General features: G+C 45.0%; 1 protein-coding gene across 5 annotated transcripts in view; it reads left to right on the top strand.

The window, feature by feature from the left end:
- Positions 1 to 26,717, top strand: part of LOC140426958 (CCR4-NOT transcription complex subunit 6) — a 164,570-nt gene that overhangs the window by 104,214 nt on the left and 33,639 nt on the right. For all 5 annotated transcript variants that reach the window (XM_072512270.1, XM_072512272.1, XM_072512273.1 and 2 more), the window contains exons 7-9: positions 6,777 to 6,934; positions 7,302 to 7,456; positions 14,639 to 14,793. In XM_072512270.1, the coding sequence (XP_072368371.1) occupies positions 6,777 to 6,934; positions 7,302 to 7,456; positions 14,639 to 14,793 (468 nt within the window). The remainder of the gene's footprint in view (positions 1 to 6,776; positions 6,935 to 7,301; positions 7,457 to 14,638; positions 14,794 to 26,717) is intronic.

The following is a 26,717-nucleotide window of genomic DNA, read 5'->3' as shown; positions in this document are numbered from 1 at the left end:
TTCAACAAAGGTAACGTATTAATAATTGAAACTTTAATCCATATATAGACTGGACAAATCAAGTTGGTAAAAAGTAGTTTAGAGGGCGAGTTCTGGGATGTATTTAAGACACTTTCCTGGAACAATACCTTTCGGAGCCAAACAGGGAAGAGACTATTTTAATTTTTTTTGTGTGTGTGTGTGTAATGGCGGAATTAATTAGTAATATCATAGTAAAGGACCGTTGAAACAATAGTGAAGATGATAGAATTTCACACTTGAGTTCAAGATTGACGTATACAAGTCTTAAACTTAATAAAGCCAATTACAGAGTTGTGAGCGGCGATTTGCTGCGGTAAATTCAGAAATTAGATTAAAAGTATAACAGTAAATGAGCAATTGCGAATGTGTAAAGAAATTGAGTATTGAAGAATGCAGGACCCTCCTGTTTAAACACTGTTTTCCCTGTATATTCCCTTTCTGTTATTCTGGCTTTTATAATTTGTGTACCTGGACAATTAATAGGACGTACATCTTTAAAATGGACTTCGCCTTTAATTTTTTTTAAAAGGGACCCAGCAAGAAGTGCTGGAATAGGTGATGACTCATCATGATGTACTTGGCTGTCAGCTAATGAGCTGCTTACTTTGCCAGGCTCTTGGCTGATAGTCTGTGCGATTGCTGCTGACCAATCCGTAATGTTCTGCCAGGGACAGAAAGGCTTCATCTGGTTTTTAGTTTCAGTTTGATCGAGAAGCTGGAGGGCCACAGCCCTGTTCTCTCTCTCTTACCTGATGGACTCTTTCTAAAGGTTCAAAGTAAAGACCTTTCTCTCTCTCTTGTCAGATTGAACTGCAAGGAAGCTTAGTCCAGCAAAAGCTGTAGGGCAGGGCCAGTCGTTTAAAGAATCCTCTTTAAAATATTGTGGAGTTGGAAACAAATCAGAATTACACCGGCCTGAGTGAAGGTGCAGGTTAATAAAAGTTAAAGTGACACCCCCAGAGGGAATCTATAGTCTGGGGATTCGGACTGAATGTTTTAGCCAGAAGATCCTTGTTCGTCGTCCAACTGGTGGTTCTCAATTATTCCGCGTCCTGGAAGGACAGTCAGCTGGAAAAACGACTTCAATTATCCCGCGTCCTGGAAGGACAGTCAGCTGGAAAAACTACTTCAACATCCGAAGCAAGGACACTCATCTTCCATCTCTCATTAATCCTCCAATGTTCCTCTCCCCCTCCGTCTACATGTGTATGTCTTGTGTGAGGGTGGGATGGTAAAAGGGGGGCAGGGTAGTAATAAATTAGCTAGCCATTATTCTAGTGTAATTATTGCACACCTTACCTCTACTGATGTTATAAATAAACGGTTGTTGTTTCACATAGAAATCAGGTGCCTGTAAGTCATTGGAGCAGTCAAGGCCCAAAGATCTCGGAAACGTTATACAAATTATTGGTTAATTCACTTGCATTGGGACTCCGGGGCCTGTGGGGCTGAAATTGATCGCTTGTTAGCCCAGAGTGCCATAACAAGAAAACAAACGACCCATCTTTCCATCGTGCACTAAACAGGATAATTTACAATAATACCAAATGTAATGGGAACAACATTTTATTCATGAGAAGAGAGTGCTGTTTGGCAAGTGGAATCCATCGATCTTCTGTAACGTTGTAGCAAGACTTGCTACAGTTGGTTGGCAAGTGAATGGCAACCAATCAATACTTTCCTCATGCAGTATGAATTGTTGTTCTCTTTACATTTGATATTCTTACGAATTGGCCTGATGAGTACAAGATGAAAAGCTTCAACAATGTATTTTTCAACAATAATCAAGTTCTTACTACCAAATGACTATGTCAAGAAAGTGATTTGAGGATGCAACAAGCTGGGTGGATAAAGGGGAACCACTAGAAGTATATTTGAATTTCTAAAAGTCATCCAATAAGTTGCCACATAAAAGGTTACAGTACAAGATAAGAGTTCATGGTTTTGTGAGTAATACATCAGCATGGACAGAGGATTAGCTAACTAGCAGGAAACACAGTCCGGATAACTGTATAATTTCAGGTTGGCAAACTAATTAGTGAGAGCCACAGGAATCAATGCTGGAGCCTTAACTATTTCCAATGTCTTGGATGAAGGGCTAAGTGTATTGTACTGACCATGCAAAGATAGGTAGGAAAGCAAGTCGAGAGGGGGACACAGTCTGCAAAGGGATGTTGATGGATTGAGTGGGCAAAACTTTGGCAGGTGGGATTAAGATGTGGAAAAATATGAGGGTGTCTATATGGGCAGGAGGAATAATAAAGCAGAAAATTTAAATTGATAGAGTAAATAGAATATGAGAGCAGAGTAGCCAAAAATATAAAAGCAAATTGTAACCCGCACAGGTATTTTTCTTTCTTGTGGGGGTGGGAAAAAGGTAGCAAAAGTAAATTTGCTCCCTTTCGAGGCAGTGAAACAGGAGAAAATTATAATGAGGAAGACAAAAACACGTACCAGAAATAGTGGGGATTGATGTGGTTAATGAAAGGGTAGAAGCTGAAGTTGTTTCATATTAAAGAAATTAATAGAACTGAACATCGACAAATCCCTGGGACCTGGTGGCCTACTTGAGTTCTAAAAGGGGTTGCTACAGTAATGGTGGATGCAATGGTTTTGATCTTCCAAAATTCCCTAACTTTTTGAATAGTCCCAATCAATTGGAAGGTAGCAAACGTTGCTACTCATGAAAGGGGGGGGGAAGAGAATATGGGGAACTACAGGTCTGACATCAGTTATCAGGATAATGCGGCAATTCGTTAATGAGGAAGTGGGAGCAGGAGACTTAGAAAATCATAGTTTAATTAGGCAGAGTCAACAAGGTTTTGTGAAAGTGAAGTGTGTTTACTAAATCTATTCAAGTTTACTTTGAGCATATAGCTAACCGGGTAGATAAAGGGGAACCAGTGGATATGATATATTTGGATTTTCAAAAGATGAGCAATAAAAGTGCCACGTAATGTTGCAGACGATATGACCTTGCGGCATTGTGGTAACAGGTTCACATGGATGGAAGATTGGTGAAAGGGGACAAGAGTAGGAATAAACTTATCGTTTTCAAAGTGGCAGGCTGTTGCAATTGGGTGCTTTGGCCTCAGCCATATAGTCCATATTGATGACTTGGATGATGGAACTTGTGTGTAATGTATCCCAGTTTTCTGATGTCAAGTTAGGTGGAATAGTAAGCTGTGAGGAATCTGCAAAATGATACAGATAGGTTAAGTGAACAGACAAGGAAATGGTAGATGGAGTACAATATGATCTAAGGGACCTTCCTGTTCCTTTATTACCCCTTTCTTTATTTTTTGCTGTTATCCCTGTCAAGCGCTCTCTCTCTCCCCCCGCCTCGTGCTCTCTCTCTCTCTCCTGGCCTCGCGCTTCCTCTTTCCCCCGCCTCACGCTCCCTCTCTCTCCGCTCCTGGCGCTACCTCTCTCCCCGCCTTGCGCTCCCTCTCTCCCCCCGCCTCGCGTTCTCTCTCTCGCCCGCCTTGCATTCCCTCTCTCTCCCCCCGCCTCGCGCTCCCTCTCTCCCCCCGCCTCGCGCTCCCTCTCTCCCCCCGCCTCGCGCTCCCTCTCTCCCCCCGCCTCGCGCTCCCTCTCTCGCCACGCCTCGCGCTCCCTCTCTCTCCCCCTGCCTCCGGTCCCTCTCCCTCTGCCTCCGGTCCCTCTCTCTTTCCCCTTGGCTCGTGCTCCCTCTCTCTCCCCGCCTTGCACTCCCTCTGTCTCCCCCCCCGGCCTCGCGCTCTGCCTCTCTCCTTGCCCTTGCCCACTCGGTCCCTGGTTCGCTCTTTCTCTCTCATAGCTGCTGTATTTCTGAAACTGCAGAGACCTGAATGAATCTACAGTGAAAACCATCACAGACTGGAAATTGAGACCTCAACCTGAAAGCCTGATTTGAAGACGTATGCTTAAAAACAATCATCTGAAAATATACTCTTTTTCCATTTACTTCTTAGTTTCACCCCTCTCTTCCCTTCTGTGTTTGTTGTCGTGTGTGTGTGTTTTATTGGTTAATTAAAATTGTGTTGTGACTCTGGGTCAAGGGGCGCTGGAATTGACTGTGCCCTAGTCCAGGGTGTCGTAACAATGGGGAAATATGAGTATTCATACTTTTTAAAATGGTGAGAAACTTAAATGTTGGTGTTCCGACGGATTTGGTTGCCCTTGCACAAGAAATACAGGATATTAACATACGGTAAATGTAAACAATTAGGAATGCATTGGAGGACAAGAACAAGGACGTTTTACTGCAACTGTACAGGTCTTCGGTGAGACGACAATTCTACAGGTTTGGTCTCTACCTAAGGAAGGATATACTTGTCTTTAGAGAGTTGCAATGAAGATTTGTGAGAGATTCCTGGAATGAGAATGCTGTCCTAAGAGGAGTGATTGAGTACAAAAGCTAATCTGTGAAGTTTACAAGAATGAGGGTGATCTCATTGAAACCCAAGATTCTGAGAGGGCTTGATAGGGTACATAAGAACTAGGAGCAGGAGTTGTCCATCTGGCCCCTCAAGCCTCCTCTGCCATTCGATAAGATCATGGCTGATCTTTTTATGGACTCAGCTCCACTTATCCACCTGCTCACCGTAGTCTTTGTTCCTTTACTGTTCAAAAATCTATCTATCTTTGCCTTAAAACATTTAACGAGATAGCCTCAACTGTTTCGCTGGGCAGGGAATTTCACCGAATCACAACCCTTTGGGTGAAGAAGTTCCTCCTCAACTCAGTCCTAAATCTGCTCCCCATTGTTTTGAGGCTTTGCCCCCTAGTTCTACTTTCGCCCGCCAGTGGAAACAACCTCTCTGCTTCTATTCTATCTATTCCCTTTATAATTTTATAAGTTTCTATAACATCCTCCCTCATTCTTCTAAATTCCAATGAGTATAGTCCCAATCTGCTTAGTCTCTCCTCATAAACTAATACTCTCAATTCCAGAATCAACCTAGTGAATCTCCTCTGCGCACCCTCCAGTGCCAGTGCATCCTTTCTCAAGTAAGACCAAAACTGTACACACTACTCCAGGTGTGGCCTCACCAACACCCTGTACAGCTTCAACATAACCTCCCTGCTTTTAAATTTCATCCCACTGGCAATGAAGGACAAAATTCTATTTGCCCTCTTAATTACTTGCTGCACCTGCAGACCAACATTTTGTGATTCATGCACACTGACACCCAGATCCCTCTGCATAGCAGCATGCTGCAATTTTTTACCATTTAAATAATAATCCATTTTGTTGTTATTCCTCCCAAAATGAATGATCTCCCATTTATCAACATTGAACTCCATCTGTCAGATCCTATCCCTCTGCAGACTTTCCGTATCCTGTGCACACTTGGCTCTCCCACTCATCTTAGTGTCATATGCGAACTTTGACACATTACACTTGGCCCCCAACTCCGGATCATCCATGTAAATTGTGAACAATTGCAAACCCAACACTGATCTCTGAGGCACACCACTAGCCACTGATCGCCAACCAGAAAAACACCCATTTATCACCATTCTTTGTTTTCTGTCAGTTAACCAATTCTCTATCCATGCTAATACATTGCCCGTAACGCCATAGGCATTATTCTTATGCAGCAGCCTTTTGAGCGGCACCTTGTCGAATGCCTTCTTGAAATCCAGACACACCAGTTCCCGTTCACCATTGTCCATTTCGCTCGTAATGTCCTCAAAGATCTTCGCTAAATTAGTCAAACATGACCTACATTTCATGAACCCAATGGGACAATTTCTATCCACATGTCTCGCTATTTCTTCCTTTACGATAGATTCAAGCATTTTCCCCACTACAGAAGTTAAGCTAACCGACCTATAGTTACCTGCCTTTTGTCTACCTCTTTTTTTTTTTAAACAGTGGCATCACATTTGCTCTTTTCCAATCTGCCGGAATCGCCCCAGAGTCCAGCGAATTTTGGTAAATTACCACGAGGCTATTTGCTATTTCCCCCACCACCTCGTTTAGTACCCTGGGGTGCGTTCTATCAATGCCAGGAGACTTGACTACCTTTAGCCCCATTAGCTTGAGGAGTTTGTTTTGGTTGGCAAGTCTGAAGCTAGGTGGTGTAGTCTCAGAATATAGGGATAACCATTTTAGATGATTGCGATGAGAGGTTTCTTCACTTGGAGGGTTGTGGATCTTTGATATTAGCTACCCCAGAGGGCTGTGGATGGTCAGTCATTGTGGATGGTCAGTCATTGTTGATGTCCAGGACTGTAATCATTGGATTTTTGGACTCTGGGAATTGAGGGATATGGAGATTGAGCAGGGAAGTGGAGATGAGGTTGGCCATGAGCTCAAAGGACTCGTTAGACGACTCATACATTTATTTCTCATGTTCCTATGTTATTATTGAAGGTAAGTATGGTGAACCAATCCCATCCTCTTGAAACTAATTCAAGAAATGTAAAATAAGTGAGATAGAAAGCTTTGCACAAACTTTGTCTGCAAAATGGAATGGGAGTGGGGTGTCGAAGAATGGGTTCTATACCTCCAATTGGAGTTCAGTTTGTATTGTGATTAAATGTAAATCAGGTTTTCGGGCTTCTGTTTTCACTTGGAATGTAAGCCATTAAGTTAGTTTGGTGGTAGGTCTTGGTTCCAGATGAATATGAGAACTGACTAGCAGAAGCACATGACTTTTAGGTGCACTCCTAGTGTTGGCACAAATTTGAGTATTATTTATTAATTACTGAGCCGTCATTAGATTTGTTGAATCATTTTTTAAAAACACAATATTGTTTTACAGTGTTGTTTTCTGTCATGTGCTACAACGTACTATGTGACAAATATGCCACACGACAGCTATATGGGTACTGTCCATCATGGGCACTGAATTGGGAATATAGGAAAAAATCTATAATGCAAGAAATCTTGAACTGCAATGCAGACATAATAAGTCTTCAGGTGAGTCTCTTTGTCACTCAGATTATCTTGCTTAAGGAGTTCTTTGCAAATAATTTTAAGAATTCATAGCCATTCAATGTGCAAGCTAACGTGATGCAATGCTTACAAAACCTCTTTTTAAAAAAACAAAAAATGTACAGGTGATATTCCCGTTCATGATGTTGTGCCAAATCTTTAATATACTGGCGTTGATCAATAGAAGCTAGAAGTGCATGCTCACAATTATACCATATCTGAGGAAGTTACTGTGAAGTTGTACCTGTACAATTTATGATTACTGTCCTACACCTGGACACAGTTGTGGTAGGATTACTAACAAATCTCGTCACTTGAATGCCTATTGAATTATGCTTTAATGTTTGTGCAGGAAGTTGAAACTGAACAATACTTCGCTTTTTTCCTGGTTGAACTTAAAGAACATGGCTATGATGGTTTCTTCAGCCCCAAATCCAGAGCCAGGACGATGTCTGAATCTGACCGGAAGCATGTAGATGGCTGTGCAATATTCTATAAGACTGAAAAGTAAGTTATTATTTTAATGGAAAGAAAATAAATATTTTAACCTCATAACTGTACTCAAATAGCCTAGTTTCAATGAACAGGGAGGGGTTGTTGGAGGAAATGAAATAGTCATAGAAGTTAATGCACAGAAGCCATTAGTTTTAATGCTTGCTAACTACAGGTAGCAACCCTAGTCTGTTTCACGTTTTTTCTTTTCTAGGACGGCACAGTGGTTAGCACTTGTGCCTCACAGTGTCAGGGACCTGGGTTCAGTTCCAGCCTTGGGTCACCGTGTGGGTTTCCTCCAGGTGCTCCGGTTTCCTCCCACAGTCCAAAGATATGCAGGTTAGGTGGATTGGCCATGCTAAATTGCCCCTTAGTGTCTATCGGGTTAGGTGGGGTTACTGAGTTACGGAGATAGGGTGGGGGCACGGGCCTCGGTCGGGTGCTCTTTCAGAGTGTCAATACAGATTTGATGGCCGAATGGCCTCCTTCTGCATGTTGTGATTCTAATGTATATCCTAATTTTTAAAAATTATACTGCCATCTTTTTAAACGCATGCTTGAAACAAACTATTCATGCTGTAATGCTCATATTAAAAGATTTCTAACTTTCTCGTTCAATATTCTAGTTATACTGAGTTTATTCCCCTTTGTTACAATCTACCATCCAGAAAAAAATCATTCACTGTTTTACTGCTTTACTGTTATACAAACAACCTTTCATCAATCTGAAAAATGAGACTCCACCTTCTAGTATTTTCTGTATCAATGGGAAATCGGGGGTTGGGCGGGGGGGGTGGGTGGTAATCTTAGTACCTAATTTATATAACTATAGACTTTAACTCTTGCTTTTATTCTCTTAAACCTCCACTCTGCCTTTTCTATGGCTTGTGGTTATAATGGACAGGAGTTTCTTCAAAGTTGCGCTGATTTCTCAACGCAGTTCAACCAAACTGGTAAAAAGATTGCAAACGTTTGAGCATACTCCTATCGTATGCAAATCTAATTTCTGCAATCTTTTGTGCTAGTTTAAAAAACGCTGCGTTGCAATGCAACCTAAAGCTCAAAGCTGATTATACCATTAGATATACGTCATCAAGGGCGGCACGGTGTTGCAGTCGTTAGCACTGCTGCCTCACGGAGCTGGGGACCCGGGTTCAATCCTGCCCTGGGTCACTGTCCGTGTGGAGTTTGCACATTCTCCCCGTGTTTGCGTGGGTCTCACCACCACAACCCAAAGATGTGCAGGCTAGGTGGATTGCCACTAAACTGCCCCTTAATTGGAAAAAATGAATTGGGTACTCATCACCATTGGCAGTTCTGCTGATTGCACTTGCGGACCTCCAAGCAGGTTGCTAAATAAACTTTTAAAACCATAATTGCACACTTCAATTGCTTTGCAATACTTAATTTATTAAGACACTGAACACTGAATGTATGTGAGCTTCGCTGGCGAAACCAGCATTTATTGCCCATCCCTAATTGTCCTTGAGAAGGTGGTGGTGAGCTGCCTTCTCGTATTTCTGAAGTCCATGTGGCGTAACTACACCCAAAGTACTGTTGGGGAAAGATTCTGGGATTTTGACCCAGCAACAATGAAGCTGCGGTGGTATATTTCCAAGTCAGAATGGTAAATGGCTTTAGAGGGGAGATTTGGGGTGGTGTACTTGCTGTCCTTGTCCTTTTGATGATAGTAGTCATGGGTTTAGGAGGAGCTGTTGAAGGAGACTTGGTAAGTTTGTACACTGCATATTGTAGATGGTACTCACTGCTGCTGTGGTGCATCAGTGGTGGAGGGAGTGAATGTTGGTGGATGGGATGCCAATCAAGTGGGCTGCTTCGTCCTGGATGGTGTCAACTTCTCGAGTGTTGTTGGATCTGCAATCATCCAGGCAACTGGACAGTATACCAACACACTCCTTCCTGGCTTGTGCCATGTAGGTTGTGCACAGGCTTTGTGGAGTCAGGTCGCTAGTTATTCACTGCAGGATTCCTAGCTTCTGACCTGCTCATGTAGCCACAGTATTTATATGGCTAGTTCAGTTCAATTTTTTGTCAAGGGCAACCTCCAGGATGTTGATTCAACAATGGTAAGGGGCGATGGTTAAATTCTCTCTTGTTGGCGATGATCTTTTCCTGGCACTTGTGTGGCATGAATGTTACTTGTCAGCCCAAGCCTGGCTATTCCTAGATCTTGCTGTATTTCAACATGCACTGCTTCCTTATCTGAGGAGTCGCAAATGGTGCTGAACATTATGCAATCATTAGTGAACATCCCCACTTCCGTCCTTATGGAAGGAAGGCCATTGATGAAGCAGCTAATGATGGTTAGGCCTAGGACACTACCGTGAGGAACTCTTGGAACCGATTTGACTGACCTTGAATAACCATAACTATCTTCATTTGTTCCCTTCCAGTCGGGGAACACTTCAGCAGTCAAGGGCATTCAGCCTCTGATCTCCGGGTAAGCGTTCTCCAAGGTGGCCTTCAGGACGCGCGACAATGCAGAATCGCCGAGCAGAAGCTTATAGCCAAGTTCCGCACACATGAGTGCGGCCTCAACCGGGACCTGGGATTCATGTCACCTTACATTCATCCCCCACCATCAGGCCTGCGAAATCCTACCAACTGTCCTGACTTGACACAATTCACACCTCTTTAACCTGGGGTTACCCCATCTCTGGATCTGTAAAGATTTAATCACCTGCTAATACTCGCATTCCAAGCATTGTCTGGCATCTTTGAATCTGTCTATATATATGTTTCTGGAACATACCTCGTCATTCACCTGAGGAAGGAGCAGCGCTCCGAAAGCTAGTGACATCGAAACATACCTGTTGGACTTTAACCTGGTGTTGTAAGACTTCTTACTGTGCTCATCCCAGTCCAACACCAGCATCTCCACATCATATCTTCATTTGCATTAGATATGACTCCAACCAATGGAGTTTCTCCTCTGATTCCCATTGACCCCAGTTTTTCTAGGGCCCCTTGATGCCACACTCTGTCAAATGCAGCCTTGATGTCAAAGGCAGTCATAGAATCTACTGTGCAGAAATAGGCTATTCGGCCCATCGAGTCTGCAATGGCCCTTACAAAGAGCACCCTACTCAAGCCCACGTGTCTACCCTGTCCCCGTCACCCCCACTTAACCTCTTGGGACACGAGGGCAATTTAGCATGACCAATCCACCTAACCCGCACATCATTGGACTGTGGGAGGAAACCGGAGCACCCGGAGGAAACCCACGCAAACACGGGAAGAACGTGCAGACTCCGCACAGACAGTGACCCAGCCGGGAATCGAACCTGGGACCCTGGAGCTGTGAAGCAACTGTGCTAACCACTATGCTACCAAGCTGCCCTTGCCTCACTCTTTGGGGTTCAGCTCTCTTGTCCATATTTGAACCAAACCTGCAATGAGGTCAGGAGTTGAGTTACCCTGGTGGAACCCAAACTGAGCGTAGTTAAGTAAGTTATTGCGAAGCAAGTGTCAATTGATAGCACTGTCGATGTCCCTTTCCATCACTGATGATGATCGAGGGGAGACTGGTGGAGTGGTAATTGGCTGGATTGGATTTGTCCTGCTTTTTGTGGGCATTTTTTCCACGTTGCTGGGTAAATGTCAGTGTTGTACCTGTACTGGAACTGGTTGGCTAGGGGTGCATCAAGCTCTGGAGTGCAAGTCTTCAGTACCATTGACGGAATGTTGTCAGGACTCATAACCGTTGCAGTATCCAGTGCCTTCAGCTGTTTCTTGATATCACGTGGCATTCGTCAAATTGACCAAAGACTGGCATCTGTGATGCTGGGGACCTCCAAAGGAGGCCAAAATGGATCATCCACTCGGCACTTCTGGCTACAGATTGTTGTAAAAGCTTCAGCCTCATCTTTTGCACTGATGTGCTGGCTTCCTCACCATTGAGGATGGGAATGTTTGTGGAGCCGCCTCCCCCAGTTGTTTATTGATCCACTGCCATTCCTGACTGGATGTGGCAAGAGTGCAAAGATTCAATCTGATCTCTGGTTGTGGACTTGCTTACCTCTGTCCATCACATGCTCCTTATGCTGTTTGACATGCAAGTAGCCCTGTGTTGTAGCTTTGCCAGGTCGATGCTGAGTGCTGCTTCTGTTATGTCCTCTTGCACTCGCTGAACAAGGGTTGATTCGCTAGCTTGGTGGTAATGGTAGAATGGGGGATGTGTTGTCCATGAGGTTACAGATTGTGGTTGAGTCCAATTGCTGTTGTTGGCTCAGAGGACCTCATGGTTGCCAAGTCTGGATCTGTTCGAAATCTATCCCATTTAACATGGCTGTAGTACCACACAACACGATGGAGCATGTTCTCAATGTTAAGTAAGTGGTTCTGATAGTTTTTAAAGCTGCTTTTAGTTATTTAAGATTGGGTTACTCAAATGATTGACTAAATTGTTTATTTTGTACGAGAAACCTACGGTTAATAAAGCTGCATCAGGTTACCATAAAGTATATCAACAAATATATTTTGTGCAAATTTTTAAAAATTACATTCTAAAAGACTGTCCAATTGCACAAATTCATAGAAGATTTTACATTAAATATGCAGACAAATTTGAGCAGAAACTTGAAGCAAAAAGTTTCAACCAGCACCATTTGCATCCAGATTGCCAATTGTTCCCAAAGCAGAAATGTTTGGTCGAGCAGTCAAACTTGATTGGACAATATTTGTTTAAATTGAAAAATTACTGGTTTCCCAACAAGGAATAACATAACAATTGGACCCTGTTCATAGTTGGTACTGAACTATTGAGATGCATAATTGAAAGAGATACATTTCTGGTCATGGGATCACCATTTAAAATATGTTAGCCAAATAGATCAGATATGCTGTAGCGTCTGTATGACCCAACTGATCAAAGTTGAGTTAATTAGAACCAGACTGAAAGAAATGAGCTACATTAAAGCGAGCAGCAACAACTGATGGGTATGCTCTTGTATAACTACGCTGCTGAAATAACTTGTTTGAAAACAGCAGTTGGTGTCTGTCGCCTGCTATCAAAAAACCAACCAGTGGAAAAAGCAGATTCCAATTGAGGCAATTTCCCTTCTCCCCAGCCTACTTTGTCCCCAGTATGAAAATTTCTCAATTCTTCTGGAAATATATTTGTTGTACGCTGGCTTTGTCACTGGTTTAACATTACACTTAAAAGCTGCACTTTTTTTTAGAATGTAAAAAAATTGTCATGTGCAATTTTGAGAACCCCAGAAATGTAAAATTTCAGATCTCCAACGTCTTCAGGCTCTTAATTGGCCTTTCCAGAAACAACAAGAGCAACTAGTATTTATGTAAAGCCTTGAATGTATAAAAGCTCCCCAAGGTCCTTTGCAAGAGGGTTATAAAACAAAATTTGTCCGTGAGTCACACAAGGTTATTAGGTCAGCTGGCCAAAATATGATCAAATGGATAGGTTTTAAAGAGCATCTTAATGGAGCAAAGAGGTATTTACAGAGCTTGGGGCCTAAGTAGGTGGAGCAATTAAAATCAGGAATGCCCAAGAAACCAGAATTAGCTGAGCATAAATATCTCTTGAGGGTTGTGGGCTGGAGAAGATTCTAGAAGTGGGGCGAGGCCATGGGGCGGTTACTGTGAAAGGAGGATGCAAATTTTAAAATTGGCTACCGATCAAGTAATGCCTCAATGTAAGTCAGCAAGCAACGGGTGATATTGACGAAGAGAACTTGGCGTGAAGGAGGATACAAGCCACAAGAGTTTTGGATGACCTCTGGTGTGTGGAGGGTAGAATGTGGGTAGCTGACCATAAGTGTGTCAGAATAGTCTATTCTTGAGGTGACAAAGGCGCAGATGAGGTTTCGGCAGTAATCACACTGGCAAAAGTAAAGTCCAACGATGCTACAGAGGTAGGAATAGGCGCTGTTGGTGACGGTGCCAATATGTGGCCGAAATATGACAGCAAGGTTGCACACAGTCTGGTTCATAAATCCGACTGTTACCATGGAGAGGAATAGTCAGTAGATCGGGAACAGAGTTTGTAGCTGGGATCAATGGCAACGACTTTGGTCTTCCTGATATTTAGTTGCAGGTGATTTTTGCCTATCAGTACTGGATTTCAGAGAAGACAGCCTGATTATTTAGCACCAAAACTAAGGGTCCAACCTAAAATCATCAGCTCAACTCCCCTAGAGGTCACTTTACAGAACTTAGATTAAATAGTGTTAATGCGTCAAGGCCACACTTAAGCAGCAGGATACCATGTTTTGTTTCACATGGTATGATGTTCTGATTGGATCTATTTTAACATGAAACTTTTGCTTAATAGGTTCCTAAAGTATGTCTCCTTCTGCTTAACAGTTCTGTGTCTGTTTTTTAAGAATGTCTCATCGTACACATTTGAATTAATCGTTTGATTTCTTTCTTTTTGTTAAAGCTGATAGTTTTGTGCTACATTTCTGAATCTACACTAGTATGCCATACACTTTCTGGTGTACTATTTTGCTAGTTTTTTTCCTGAAACAATCTCTTGGTTTGCTGCTTAGGGAACAGGCAAATTCCATGGTGCACTTTTGGTAAAATAAGTAGGACAAAAGACTGGTAAGATTATAAGCCTGCACTTGAGTGCAATTCCTATTTTCCAATTGTATGATGAGAGCCATGCAGGGTTGATAGCCAGCGTCTTCTAGTTGTTTGGATGAGTCATCTAAAAGTAGCATGTGTAGTTTAGTGCACAAAAATGTAATGCTGCATATTTTTGTATATAATGGCACAGGCTGCAAAGCAGGAATACTGAATGAAGCAGCAGCTGTAGATCGGCATTATATAGTAGACACATTGGACTTCAAATTTACATGAACTAGCATTTTTGATTGAATGCTGACTGGACAGTTTTTGTAAACTGAGAAATGGTTAACTTCTATATAAAATTTCTTTGTATCTAGAAATGCACAACAGGACCATTAGCATGTGAAGGGAAAAGTCACATTAACATTTTAGGTAGGGGTAAATAAGAATAACTTTCTTTTTCTTCGTTGCTTGTAGAGGCTGTCTGACTACTGGATCTTTGTAGCATTCCACCCCTCCCCCAAAGACATCCAGTAATTACCATATTTTTCTGATCTGTACTTGATAAGTCTAACTGAATTGAGGAATTCTAACGAACGTTAATGGAAACTTTTACAGTTACTGTTCATAATGTTTCTATTGTAGATTTTGTCTGATTCAGAACCATACTGTTGAATTCAACCAGTTGGCCATGGCAAACTCAGATGGCTCAGAAGCTATGTTGAACAGAGTTATGACAAAAGACAACATTGGAGTTGCTGTGCTGTTGGAGTTGCAGAAGGATTCTTTTGAACTATCCCGTAAGTCTATCTCTGTAAAGCTTGAATGCAGCACAATGCTATTAATAATTATTGTGAAATATTGCTGAGTTCTTCCTAATTTGTTCAACATAAATAAATTAAATTCTCCTCCATAAGAGTGTAAAAAGAAAATAGTACTAGGCTACTACCCTATTTTAAGAAGTTGGTGCTTTAAAATGTTGAGTTCTTTGTCTCCCTCCACACTGTCTTTACTTTGCTGTACTTTAACCCTTAAGTCTTGGCTCAGTTCTCACTCTTTCGTCAAAGATATCTGGTATTTCTTGTTGTCCAGCTGAGGTGCTGGATTTTTTTTTGTCCATATTTTGACAGTTATATGATTTGGGTCTAGGTTTTATTAATTTTGCTTGGCCAGTGTATTGGAGGTAATTGGTGAATTAAATAATATTTATTTATATAACACCTTTTAACAGTGAATCATTTTGAATCAAAATGGTTCATTTTGGCAGGAAGAATGAGAAGAGGCAAAATGAACGGCATCATTCAATTTTAAAGGAAGTGCAGGACAGAAAGACCTGGGGTGTAAGTACACATCTTTAAAAGTGGCAGGAGAAGTTGAGAATGCTGTTAAAAAGGCATACTGGATTCTTGGCTTCATAGATTGAGGCAAGGAAATCATGCAAAACCTTTTATAAATATTAGACCCCAACTGGAGTATTGTGGTCAATTCTTGATTCCACTCTTTAGGAAGACTGTCAAGTTCTAAGGGAGGGGCAGAAAGATTTACCAAAATTATAGGGGAGGAGACGAAAGATTTACCAGAATGATGTGAGGGGCTTAGTTATGAGGAGATATCAAAGAAACTGGCATTATCCGAGCAGGGAAGGTTAAGGAAAGATTTGACAGTTGTATTCCAAATCACGATAGGTTTTGATAAGAGTAAATAAGGAGAAACTGTTTTGTGTGGCTGACCTGTCGGTGACCAGAGAGCAGAGATTTATAGCAGCAGATGGGCAATGAAGGAAATAAATTATGCATGCATTATGTGCAGCCTGAAATCGTGGTGGTAAGGCAGCACGGTGGCACAGTGGTTAGCATTGTTGCCTACGGCGCTGAGGACCCAGGTTCGAATCCCGGCCCTGGGTCACTGTCCGTGTGGAGTTTGCACATTCTCCCCGTGTCTGCGTGGGTTTCGCCCCCACAACCCAAAGATGTGCAGAATAGGTGGATTGGCCACACTAAATTGCCCCTTAATTGGAAAAAATAATTGGGTACTCTAAATTTATTTTAAAAAGAAGAAAAAAAAAGAAATAGTGGTGGTTGCAAATTAAATTAAATTTCATGCCAGAGTTTGAAAGGTGCTGCTACAGAGGGGAAGACAGGCAGGGGGTTTGGGTTTTCCAAACCTGATGTATTACTACTGGGCGGCGAATGTGGAGAAGGTGCGGAGCTGGGTCAGAGGGGTTGATTCCTAGTGGGTCAGAATGGAGGAGAGTTTGTGCAGGGGGTCGGGATTGAAAGCACTAGCAACAGCGCCGCTCCCGATAGCCCCGGGGAAATACTCGGAGTCCGGTAATAATAGCTTCATTGAGAATTTGGAGGCAGTTTCGCCAACACTTCAGGTTGGGGGCAGGGTCAAGGGAAATGCCGATTCGGGAGAACCACAGATTTGAGCCAGGGAGGTGGGATGGAAATGTTCGGAAATGGGAGGAGAAGGGGATTAAGACACCAAAAGATTTGTTTCTTAGGGGTCGGTTTGCAGGATTGAAGGAGCTGGAAGCGAAGTATGGGCTGGAGCAGGGGGAAATGTTTAGATACTTGCAGGTTCGAGATTTTGCCAGAAAGGAGATACTGAGCTTCCCGGTGGAGCCGTTCTCCACATTGCTGGAGGAGGTGCTGACGACGGGGGACTGGAGAAGGGAGTAGTGTCAGCGGTTTACGGAGCTATTTTGGAAGAGGAGAAGGCACCAGTGGAAGGGATCAACACAAAGTGGGAGAAAGAGTTGGGAGAGGATATGGAGATGGGGTTCTGGTGTGAGTTGCTCTGGAGCGTGAATGCCTCCACCTCATGCGCGAGGTTGGGGCTGATACAGCTGAAGGTGGTATACGCAGCACACCTCACGAGGGCGAGGATGAGCCGATTCTTGAAGGAGTAGAAGATGTGTGTGAACATTGCGGGGGGTTCCACTAATCACGTTCATGTTTTGGTCCTGTCCAAAGCTAGAGGATTACGGGAAGGAGGTTTTTAGGGTAATTTCTAAAGTGGTGCACGTGAAACTGGACCCGGGCCCCCGGAGGCCACATTCGGGGTGTCGGACCAACCAGGGTTGAAAACGGGTGCAGAGGCAGATGTTGTAGCCTTCGCCTCGTTGATCGCCCGTAGGCAGATCCTGATGGGTTGGAGAGCAGTCTCTCCACCCTGTGCCCTGGCGTGGCGGGGGCGACCTGTTGGAATTCTTGACTCTTGAGAAGGTTAAGTTTGAACTGAGGGGAAGGATGGAGGGGTTCTACAATTCATGGGCATTATTCATTATGTGCTTTCGAGAACTGGATAACATTGAACATTAGTTGGGGCGTGTGGGTGGGAGGGTTGGGGGGAGGGGAGCTGTGTGTGTTAATGGCGACTATGGGTGATCCGTAATTCCTTTTTGTCATTTGTTTGTGTGAACATGCGGGCTAATGTTTGGGGTTTGGTGGGGGGGATGGGATCGTTGTTATTGACATGGGGATTGACATATTTGTTACGGATTATTGTTTACTGTTGGTGGGTGTAAATTTGGGAGAAAATGTGAAAAAGGAGGAGAATAAAAATATATATTTTTTTAAAAAATTTTTATCTCAAAGGGGAATTGGATGAATATTTGAAGGGAAAATATGTGTGGATGAATGGGGCAAGAGTGGGACTAATTGTACAGCTTTTTTAAATGTACAGTGCACTAAATGGCCATGCCCTGTATCATTCTGTGAATGTATGGAAAATGTCCCAAGGCAATTTCAGAGGGATTATCAAAAAATATAGCGCCAAGAGGAAAAAGATGCAATTAGTGATGACTAACTTGGCCAACAAGTAAGTTTTGAAGAACCACAAGTTTTGACGGCAGTAATTGTAGGCAAGTGACCTAACTTTGGGGTTTTAACTCTGAGTGAATGTCATTCTGAGTGATGCCTAGACAATCATTGGCTTCATCTGCACTCTAGTTTTGCCAATTCTGGCTCTGGAAGCATAATCAACATAAGTGTTTGAGTGTGATTGATATTGTGCTGCCAATTCCAACATACTGAAGCATTGAAGTAAGGCATCAGCTGAGGAGCTGCTAGTTTTGGAGGTACAAGTTTCAGAATATGAGGTCCCGGGCAGCATGTGGCACAGTGGATAGCAGAGGGACTGCGGCGCTGAGGACCCGGGTTCGAATCCCGGCTCTGGGTCACTGTCCGTGTGGAGTTTGCACATTCTCCTCATGTCTGCGTGGGTTTCACCCCCACAACCCAAAGATGTGCAGGTTAGGTGGATTGGCCTTGCTAAATTGTACCTTAATTGGAAAAAAAATAAAATAATTGGGTACTCTAAATTTATTTTTATAAAAGAATATGAGGTCCCAATGCAAAAAAAGCCCTGATAGTTCCAAAATGAGTGAGAACGATTAGATACGAGACCGTAAGCGTTATGTTGAAGAAACATTTCAAGTCCTCTTCTAATGTGCAAGTAGTTAGTCATATTTGACGATGGAAATGGAGATCCTGCAGGGGAAGCCAGGTGAAGGAAAATGTGATTGTTGTTCACGAAGTTGCAATGTCGTTGCAGGCATTCGGGCTTCTAAGCAGTACTTTGTATGACTCTGGATCCTTGGTTCCACCGCATTGCAGATAGAGATCCAGCTAATATGAGAATAATAATCATCTTTATTATTGTCACAAGTAGGCTTACATTAACACTGCAATAAAGTATTAGGAATACAGCCAAGTAAGAGCCTTATTTGAGCCCCTGGCCTTTGGAAGCACCTATCTCTTAATGTCATATTACCTGTGCTGATTACATTGGCCAATATGGAGAGAGCTCTACTCTGCATTGTGGTATAGCTAACCCAGGGGTGCTTGGTATGAACACGAGTTTAGCATGATAAGAATTAAACTCCCTGCACTAATATGTGTTGAAGCGCAGAATCTATTTTGAAACAGGTATAAAACCATTAAGCTGAATGGGAAAGCTGCAGAGTTTCCGTTCAAATTGAAATTTGATACTTTTAGAACATAGAACGATACAGCGCAGTACAGGCCCTTCGGCCCACTATGTTGCACCAAATTTAAATATTACATTTTAAATATTAATGTTTTTTTATCGGGGGGGGGAATAAAGCAACTTTTATGATGTTAACGGAGAATCAAGATTAAGTGTGGTCTTCAGGTGAAGCAGGGTTAGAGTGTAAGCAACATTTTGACTTTGGTAAGTAAATGCTTTTCAGTCTCATTAAAGTACATAGAACATTACAGGGAAGTGCAGGCCCTTCGGCCCTCGATGTTGCGCCGACCTGTGAAACCACTCTAAAGCCCATCTACACTATTCCCTTATCGTCCATATGTCTATCCAATGACCATTTGAATGCCCTTAGTGTTGGCGAGTCCACTACTGTTGCAGGCAGGGCATTCCACGCCCTTACTACTCTCTGAGTAAAGAACCTACCTCTGACATCTGTCCTATATCTATCTCCCCTCAATTTAAAGCTATGTCCCCTCGTGCTAGACATCAGCATCCGAGGAAAAAGGCTCTCACTGTCCACCCTATCTAATCCTCTGAACATCTTGTATGCCTCAATTAAGTCACCTCTTAACCTTCTTCTCTCTAACAAAAACAGCCTCAAGTCCCTCAGCCTTCCCTCATAAGATCTTCCCTCCATACCAGGCAACGTTCTAGTAAATCTCCTCTGCACCCTTTCAAATGCTTTCACATCCTTCCTACAATGCGTCGACCAGAATTGCACGCAATACTCCAAATGCGGCCGCACCAGAGTTTTGTACAGCTGCAACAGTACATTTTAGCCTCTAAAATCAAAGTATTATTGAAAATAAAAACAGAAAATGCTGGGCAATCTCAGCAGGTCTAACAGCATCTGTGGAGAGAGAAAGGAGCTAACCTTTTGAGTCTGGGTGACTCTTTGTTAAAGCTAGAGAGAACTGGAAATAAGATGCGATTTATACTATTGTGGGATTGGGGCAGGGCTGGCGCAGTGGGGCTGGATAGAGGGTCAGCGATGGGTGGAGATGGACAAAAAGACAAAGAATGTAAATGTTGGTGATCATGATAATAAGAGATCAGAATGTGTTAAGGCAGAACAAAAGTAAGCAGTGTGTCAAAAGGACAACTTGGAACAGGAAACCTGACCCGGGTGGGGGTGGGACACAATGGTAATGGAAAAACAGATCAATGGAATGAAAATAAATTGATAGAAATAAAAAGGGGTGAAGGTGGGCGAGCAAGTTCACAGTCTGAAATTGTTGATCTCCAGATAGTCTAGACGGCTATACTTTATAAAAATAAATAAATAAATTATTTCATGGAATGTGGAAGCCATTGGAAGAAGACTTGCTGTTTCTCCAGTTTTGTGTTGAGCTTCACTGGAACATTGCAGCAGGCCAAGGACGGACATGTGGACATGAGAGCAAGACGGTTAGTTGAAATGGCAAGTGACAGGAATGTCTGGATCCTCCTTGCAGACGTACTGAAGGTGTTCTGGACAGCGGTCACCCAGTCTGCGTTTACTCTCCAGTGTAGAGTTTACCCCATTGGGAGCAGCTGCAATAGACCAGATTGAAGGAGGTGCACGTAAAGTGCAATGTGACCTGAAAATAATGTTTAGGCCCATTGATGGTGTGCAGGGAGGAGGTAGGAGCAGGTTTTCCACCTTCTGTGATTGCATGGGAAGGTGCATTAGGAAGAGTAAGGTGTTGGGGTGATGGAGTAGTGGACTCGGGCATCTCTGAGGGAATGGTCCCTGTGGAATGTTGACGTGAAGAATGAGGGGAAGATGTGTTTGGTGGTGGTATCATGCTGGAGTTGGCGGAACTAGTGGAGAATGATCCTTTGAATGTGGAATTATTCTGATTCTGGGAGGGAATGGAAGGGCTGAGATTGAAGGATAGTGCAGGAGATCGGTTGGACACTATTGAGAGCCTGTCAACCACAGTGGGTGGGAAGCCATGATTAGGGAAGAATGAAAACATGTCATCAGCACTGTTTTGTAAAGTGGCATCATCTGAACAGATGCGACAGAGGCAAAGGAACTGGGAGAATGGGATGAAATAATTTCAGGCTCTGGGGTGTAAAGAGCTCCAGCCGAGGCAGCTGTGGGAGTCAGTGGGCTTGCATTGGATAGTAGTGGACCGTCTTTCCCCAAAAATGGAGATGGAGCGGTCAAGGAAGAGAAAGGAAGTGTCAGAGATGGACCATGTGAAGGTGATGGAGGGGTGGAAATGGAAGAAAAATTGATTTTAAAAATTCCAGGCTAGATGGGAACATGAAGCAGCACTGAAACAGTCGTCAGTGTACAAGAATTGTGGGATGGGGTCAGAGTAGGACTGAAACAGCAAATTTTCCACGTACCCCATGAAGAAACTGGGACCGATATGGGTACCCATAGCCACACCTTTAGTTTGGAGGAAGTGAGACAAGTTAAAGGTGAACTTGTTCAGTGAGAGACAAGTTCAGCCACTATCACCCTGCTTAGTCTAGATCACAGTGTACATCCTTTGTCCTTTTCGTCCACGACATCTTTGTCAATTTCCACCTATCGTTGACCCTCTATCCACATCCCATCACCCCCCCCCCCCCCCCACACACACACACACACACACACACACACACACACACACACACACACACACACACAAAACAGTATAAATCTCATATTATTTCCACTTCTCTCTAGTTTTGGCAAAGTCATCCAAACTCGCAAAGTTAGCTCCATTCTCTCCCACCGATGCTGGCATTGTCCAGCATTTTCTGTCTTTGTTTCAGATTCCAGCATCTGCAGTAATTTGCTTTTATATAGAAAATATTAACTAAATAACTGATGTGTTGGGTGTTCTGGATCTGTGGAACACATTACAGGTCACCAACACTTGAAATAGTGCAACACTATTTTATTGAATCATTAACTGTTTAACATACTCTGACTGTGGGTTAACAAGATACCAGCTTTAAATAAAGACCTTTGCCTTGTCCTAACCAGTCGATGCACTCAGCACATGGTGAATGTCTGTGTTACAGGCTGTGAGCTCTGTCCTAGCTAGCTGCAACTCGAATGAGCGGGAACTCTGATGCCCCCTGTCTTTATAGTGCTGCTCTAACTGGTGATTGTACAGTATGTCACAAGAATAACAAGATGAGCACTATATACAAACCACGTAAACGATTAAACGGAAGAACAGAACAAATCAGAAAGTTCACAAATTAAGTCTCTGAGGTGGGCGATGAATTCTGGTTGACCGCCTCAAGGGTGGGTCAGGAGCCGCCGGCTGAGGAGCGGGCTGGACTGCGTCAGAGTGAGGAGGATGCAGAGTGACCGGAATCTCTGCAGAGTCCATGGCAGGGTCAGCAATAGGGCGAGGAGACCGTGGAGGATCACGTAGCGAGCGCAGAACGAGACAAAGGCCACGTCGATTGCGGCGCAGAATGGAGCCAACCGGTAGACGAACCAGGAACGAGCGGGGGGCCACCTGCCGAAGGACCACAGCGGTTGCAGACCAGCCACCATCCGGAAGATGGATGCGGACGTTATCATCTGGAGCCAGAGCAGGGAGATCAGCTGCACGGGAGTCATGAGCCGCCTGTGCACGAGACAGCTGCATCCGTCGAAGGACCAGAACGTGGTCGAGGTCTGGTACATGAATGGATGGCACCGTCGTCCTCTGGGTGCGACCCAAGAGCAGCTGGGCTGGCGACAGGCCAGCGGACAGTGGGGCGGAGCGATAGGCCAGCAAGGCGAGGTAGAAATCGGACACAGCATCGGCAGCCTTGCAGAGGAGCCGTTTGACTATATGGACCCCCTTCTCCGCTTTGCCATTTGATTGAGGTACAGGGGACTGGATGTCACGTGCAAAATTGTACCGCCTGGCAAAGTTGGACCATTCCTGGCTTGCGAAGTAGGGGCCATTGTTCGACATCTCCGTGAGTGGGATGCCATGTCGAGCAAAGGTGACCTTACAGGCACGGATGACTGCAGATGATGTGATGTCATGCAACCGTATCACCTCCGGGTAATTTGATAAGTAGTCCACAATCAGGACATAGTCTCTGCCCAGCGCGTGGAGCAGGTCGATGCCCACCTTGGTCCAAGCTGACGTGACCAACTCATGGGGCTGCAGGGTCTCACGTGGTTGGGCCGGCTGGAAGCGCTGACAAGTGGGGCAGTTGAGCACTGTTGGCTATGTCGTCATTGATGCCGGGCCAATACACTGCCTCTCGGGCCTGTCGGCGGCACTTTTCCTCGCCAAGATGGCCCTCGTGTAGATGTTCCAGGATGAGCTGGCGCATGCTATGCAGGATGACAATGCAGTCCAATTTCAGGAGTACCCCGTCCACTACCGCCAGATCATCTCTGACATTATAGAACTGAGGGCATTGGCCCTTGAGCCACCCGTCTGTTAGGTGGCGCATGACATGCTGTAGCAAAGGGTCAGCCGCCGTCTCGCGGCGAATTTGGTCGAGGCGTTCATCCATGGCAGGTAGATTGGAGGCCACGAAGACTACATGAGCGTCAACCTGGCAGACGAATCCCGCTGGGTCACATGGAGTGTTGACTGCCCTGGAGAGAGCGTCGGCAATGATGAGGTCTTTGCTTGGGGTGTATACCAGCTGGAAGTCGTATCGCCGGAGCTTGAGAAGAATACGCTGGAGGCAAGGCGTCATGTCATTCAAGTCTTTCTGTATTATATTGACCAGCGGCCGATGGTCGGTCTCGACGGTGAATTGAGGAAGTCCGCGCACATAGTCGTGAAACTTAACCACACCGGTCAGAAGGCCCAGGCACTCCTTTTCTATCTGCGCGTAGCGCTGTTCCATGGGGGTCATGGCGCGTGACGCATATGCAACGGGGGCCCATGATGAGACCTCATCGCGTTGCAGGAGCACTGCCTCAATGCCTGATAGGCTGGCATCGGTCGAAATTTTGGTCTCTTTTGCTGGATCAAAGAAAGCTAAGACCGGGGCCGTGGTGAGTTTGGTTTTGAGTTCTCTCCATTCGCGCTCGTGGGCAGGGAGCCATTGGCAGTCTGTCGTCTTCCTGACCAGGTTCCTGAGAGCCGTGGTATGAGAAGCGAGATTAGGGATGAACTTCCCTAAAAAGTTGACCATACCCAGAAATCGGAGGACCGCCTTTTTGTCCTCTGGCGTTTTCATGGCTGTGATAGCAGCCACCTTGTCCGCATCCGGCCGCACACCCAACTGGGAGATGTGGTCCCCCAGGAACTTAAGTTCTGTCTGACCAAAAGAGCATTTGGCCCTGTTGACGCGGAGGCCATGCTCATGTATGCGCTTGAACATATGCTGGAGGCGACTGACCTCCTGCAGATGGTGGTGGACCAAATGACTATGTCGTTGACATAGATGCGAACACCTTCAATGCCTTCCATCATTTGTTCCATGATCCTATGTAACACTTCTGAAGCAGATATGATCCCAAACGGCATCCTGTTGTAACAATATCTGCCAAAGGGGGTATTGAATGTACACCGTTTCCTGCTGGATTTGTCGAGCTGGATTTGCCAGAATCCTTTTGAGGCGTCGAGTTTGGCGCGAGCCATCTCACATGTGATCTCTTCGCACTTGGGAATTTGATAATGCGCCCTCATGATATTGAGATTCAGATCCTTGGGATCAATGCAAATTCCCAACTCGCCGGACGGCTTTTTTACACATACCATGGAACAGACCCACTCGGTTGGTTCCATGACTCTGGAGATCACTCCTTGGTCCTGGAGGTCCTGCAGCTACTGCTTGAGGCGGTCCTTAAGGGGTGCTGGGCCCCTGCGAGGTGCGTGCATCAGAGGCGTGGCGTTCTGTTTCAATAAGATCTTGTAGGTATAAGGGAGCGTGCCCATGCCCTCTAAGACGTCGTGCTGGTTGATGATGGCGTCGAGTTGCGCCCTGAAGTCAGTGTCCTGAAAGGCAGACGTGTCATAAGGAGAGAGAGAGTGAACTCTCTGAACTAGGTTCAACAGCTTGCATGCCTTCGCGCCAAGCAGGGAGTCTTTCGAGGAGCCCACGATTTCAAAAGGAAGGATGGCTTTGCGTGACCTGTGCGTCACTTCAAGTTGGCACGAGCCGCCTGCAGGAATGACATTGCCATTATAATCCAATAGCTGGCAGGCTGATGGAAGGGTGGCTGGTTTGACACGAAGGCTTTGGAAGTCAGACCATGCCATGAGATTGGCGGAGGCACCAGTGTCCAGGTGGAATCGTATTTGGGACCGGTTGACCGTCAGGGTGGCACACCATTCATCGTCTCGATCGATACTGTATACTGACAGCGGCTGGTGTCTTTGCTTCGGGGACAGCCTGATTTTTGTCACAGCACCGACTCGAAAAGGTGCCTTCGGGTCCTTAGTGTCACTGCTGTGTGGGAGGTCCGCATCGGACTCGGTGACCGTGGGTTGAATTGCCCGGACATTCCTGCAAGGCTGGCTGAAGCGATATGAATTGGCAGGCTGAGCTGCTCGGCAGAAAGCAGCATAGTGGCTAAGTCTGCCACATCGTAGGCATTGTCGAGATCTGGCAGGGCATTGCCGTTTTAAATGGGCGGAGCCACAGTTGCCACACGTCGTAACGTCAGCACATTGGCTGCGCCACCGCGCATGCACGGTGCGGTCGTGCATGGTGCGCGCCTGCGCATTACGTTCTTCGGCGTCGCTGTCCCCTTGTTTGGTGCGCACCAGCGCGGGAGTCCGCGAAAAGCGCGCAAAATGGACGCCCTCATCCAGGCTGAGGCCCTGGAGTTGCTCAATCACTTGGACCCGTTCCGCCTTGTGGGGACCTTCCCGCGCCGTTTCAGCCGCTTTGATGTGGGAATACCGACTCGCGGCATTTTCGTGTAAGACACAGGTCTCAATGGCGGTAGCTAGGGTGACCTGCTTCACTTTGAGGAGCTGCTGTCGTAGGGGGTCCGACTGAACACCAAAAACAATCTGGTCGCGTATCATGGAGTCGGAGGTGGGCTCGTAGCTGCAAGACTGCGCAAGGATGCGGAGGTGCCTGAGAAAGGATTGGAAAGGTTCATCGTTACCCTGCAAACGCTGTTGGAACACGTAGCGCTCGAAACTTTCATTCACCTCTACGCTGCAGTGTCAAACTTGAGGAGGACCGTCTTGAACTTTTTTATTTTCATCACCCGCAAAAGTGAGAGAATTGAAAATGTGGATGGCATGGTCTCTGGCCGTAGAGAGGAGGAGAGCACTCTTCCTGGTATCTGAGGTGTCCTCCCTGTCTGTGGCCTCAAGGAAGAGCTGGAAGCGCTGTTTGACTATCTTCCAGTTAGCCCCGAGGTTGCCGGCGATGCGGAGCGGCGGCGGCGGGCTGATGTTGTCCATGTTGCAGGATGACGGAATGCTGGCGGAAGGCAGATCACTTGCAGGTAGGTCTAAGAAGTGCTAATATCCCTCAACTCCTGGTATCATGATGTGTTGGGTGTTCTGGATCCGAGGAACACATACAGGTCACCAACACTTGAAATAGTGCAACACTATTTTATTGAATCATTAACTGTTTAACATACTCTTGACTGTGGGTTAACACGATACTAGCTTTAACTAAAGACCTTTGCCTTGTCCTAACCAGTCGATGCACTCCGCACATGGTGAATGTCTGTGTTACAGGCTGTGAGCTCTGTCCTCCTAGCTAGCTGCAACTCGAATGAGCAGGAACTCTGATGCCCCCTGTCTTTATAGTGTGTGTGCTCTAACTGTTGATTGTCTGCAGT

Source organism: Scyliorhinus torazame, chromosome 7, assembly GCF_047496885.1.
Source record: "Scyliorhinus torazame isolate Kashiwa2021f chromosome 7, sScyTor2.1, whole genome shotgun sequence".
Taxonomy (NCBI): Eukaryota; Metazoa; Chordata; class Chondrichthyes; order Carcharhiniformes; family Scyliorhinidae; genus Scyliorhinus; species Scyliorhinus torazame.
This window is presented reverse-complemented; position numbering and strand designations above follow the sequence as displayed.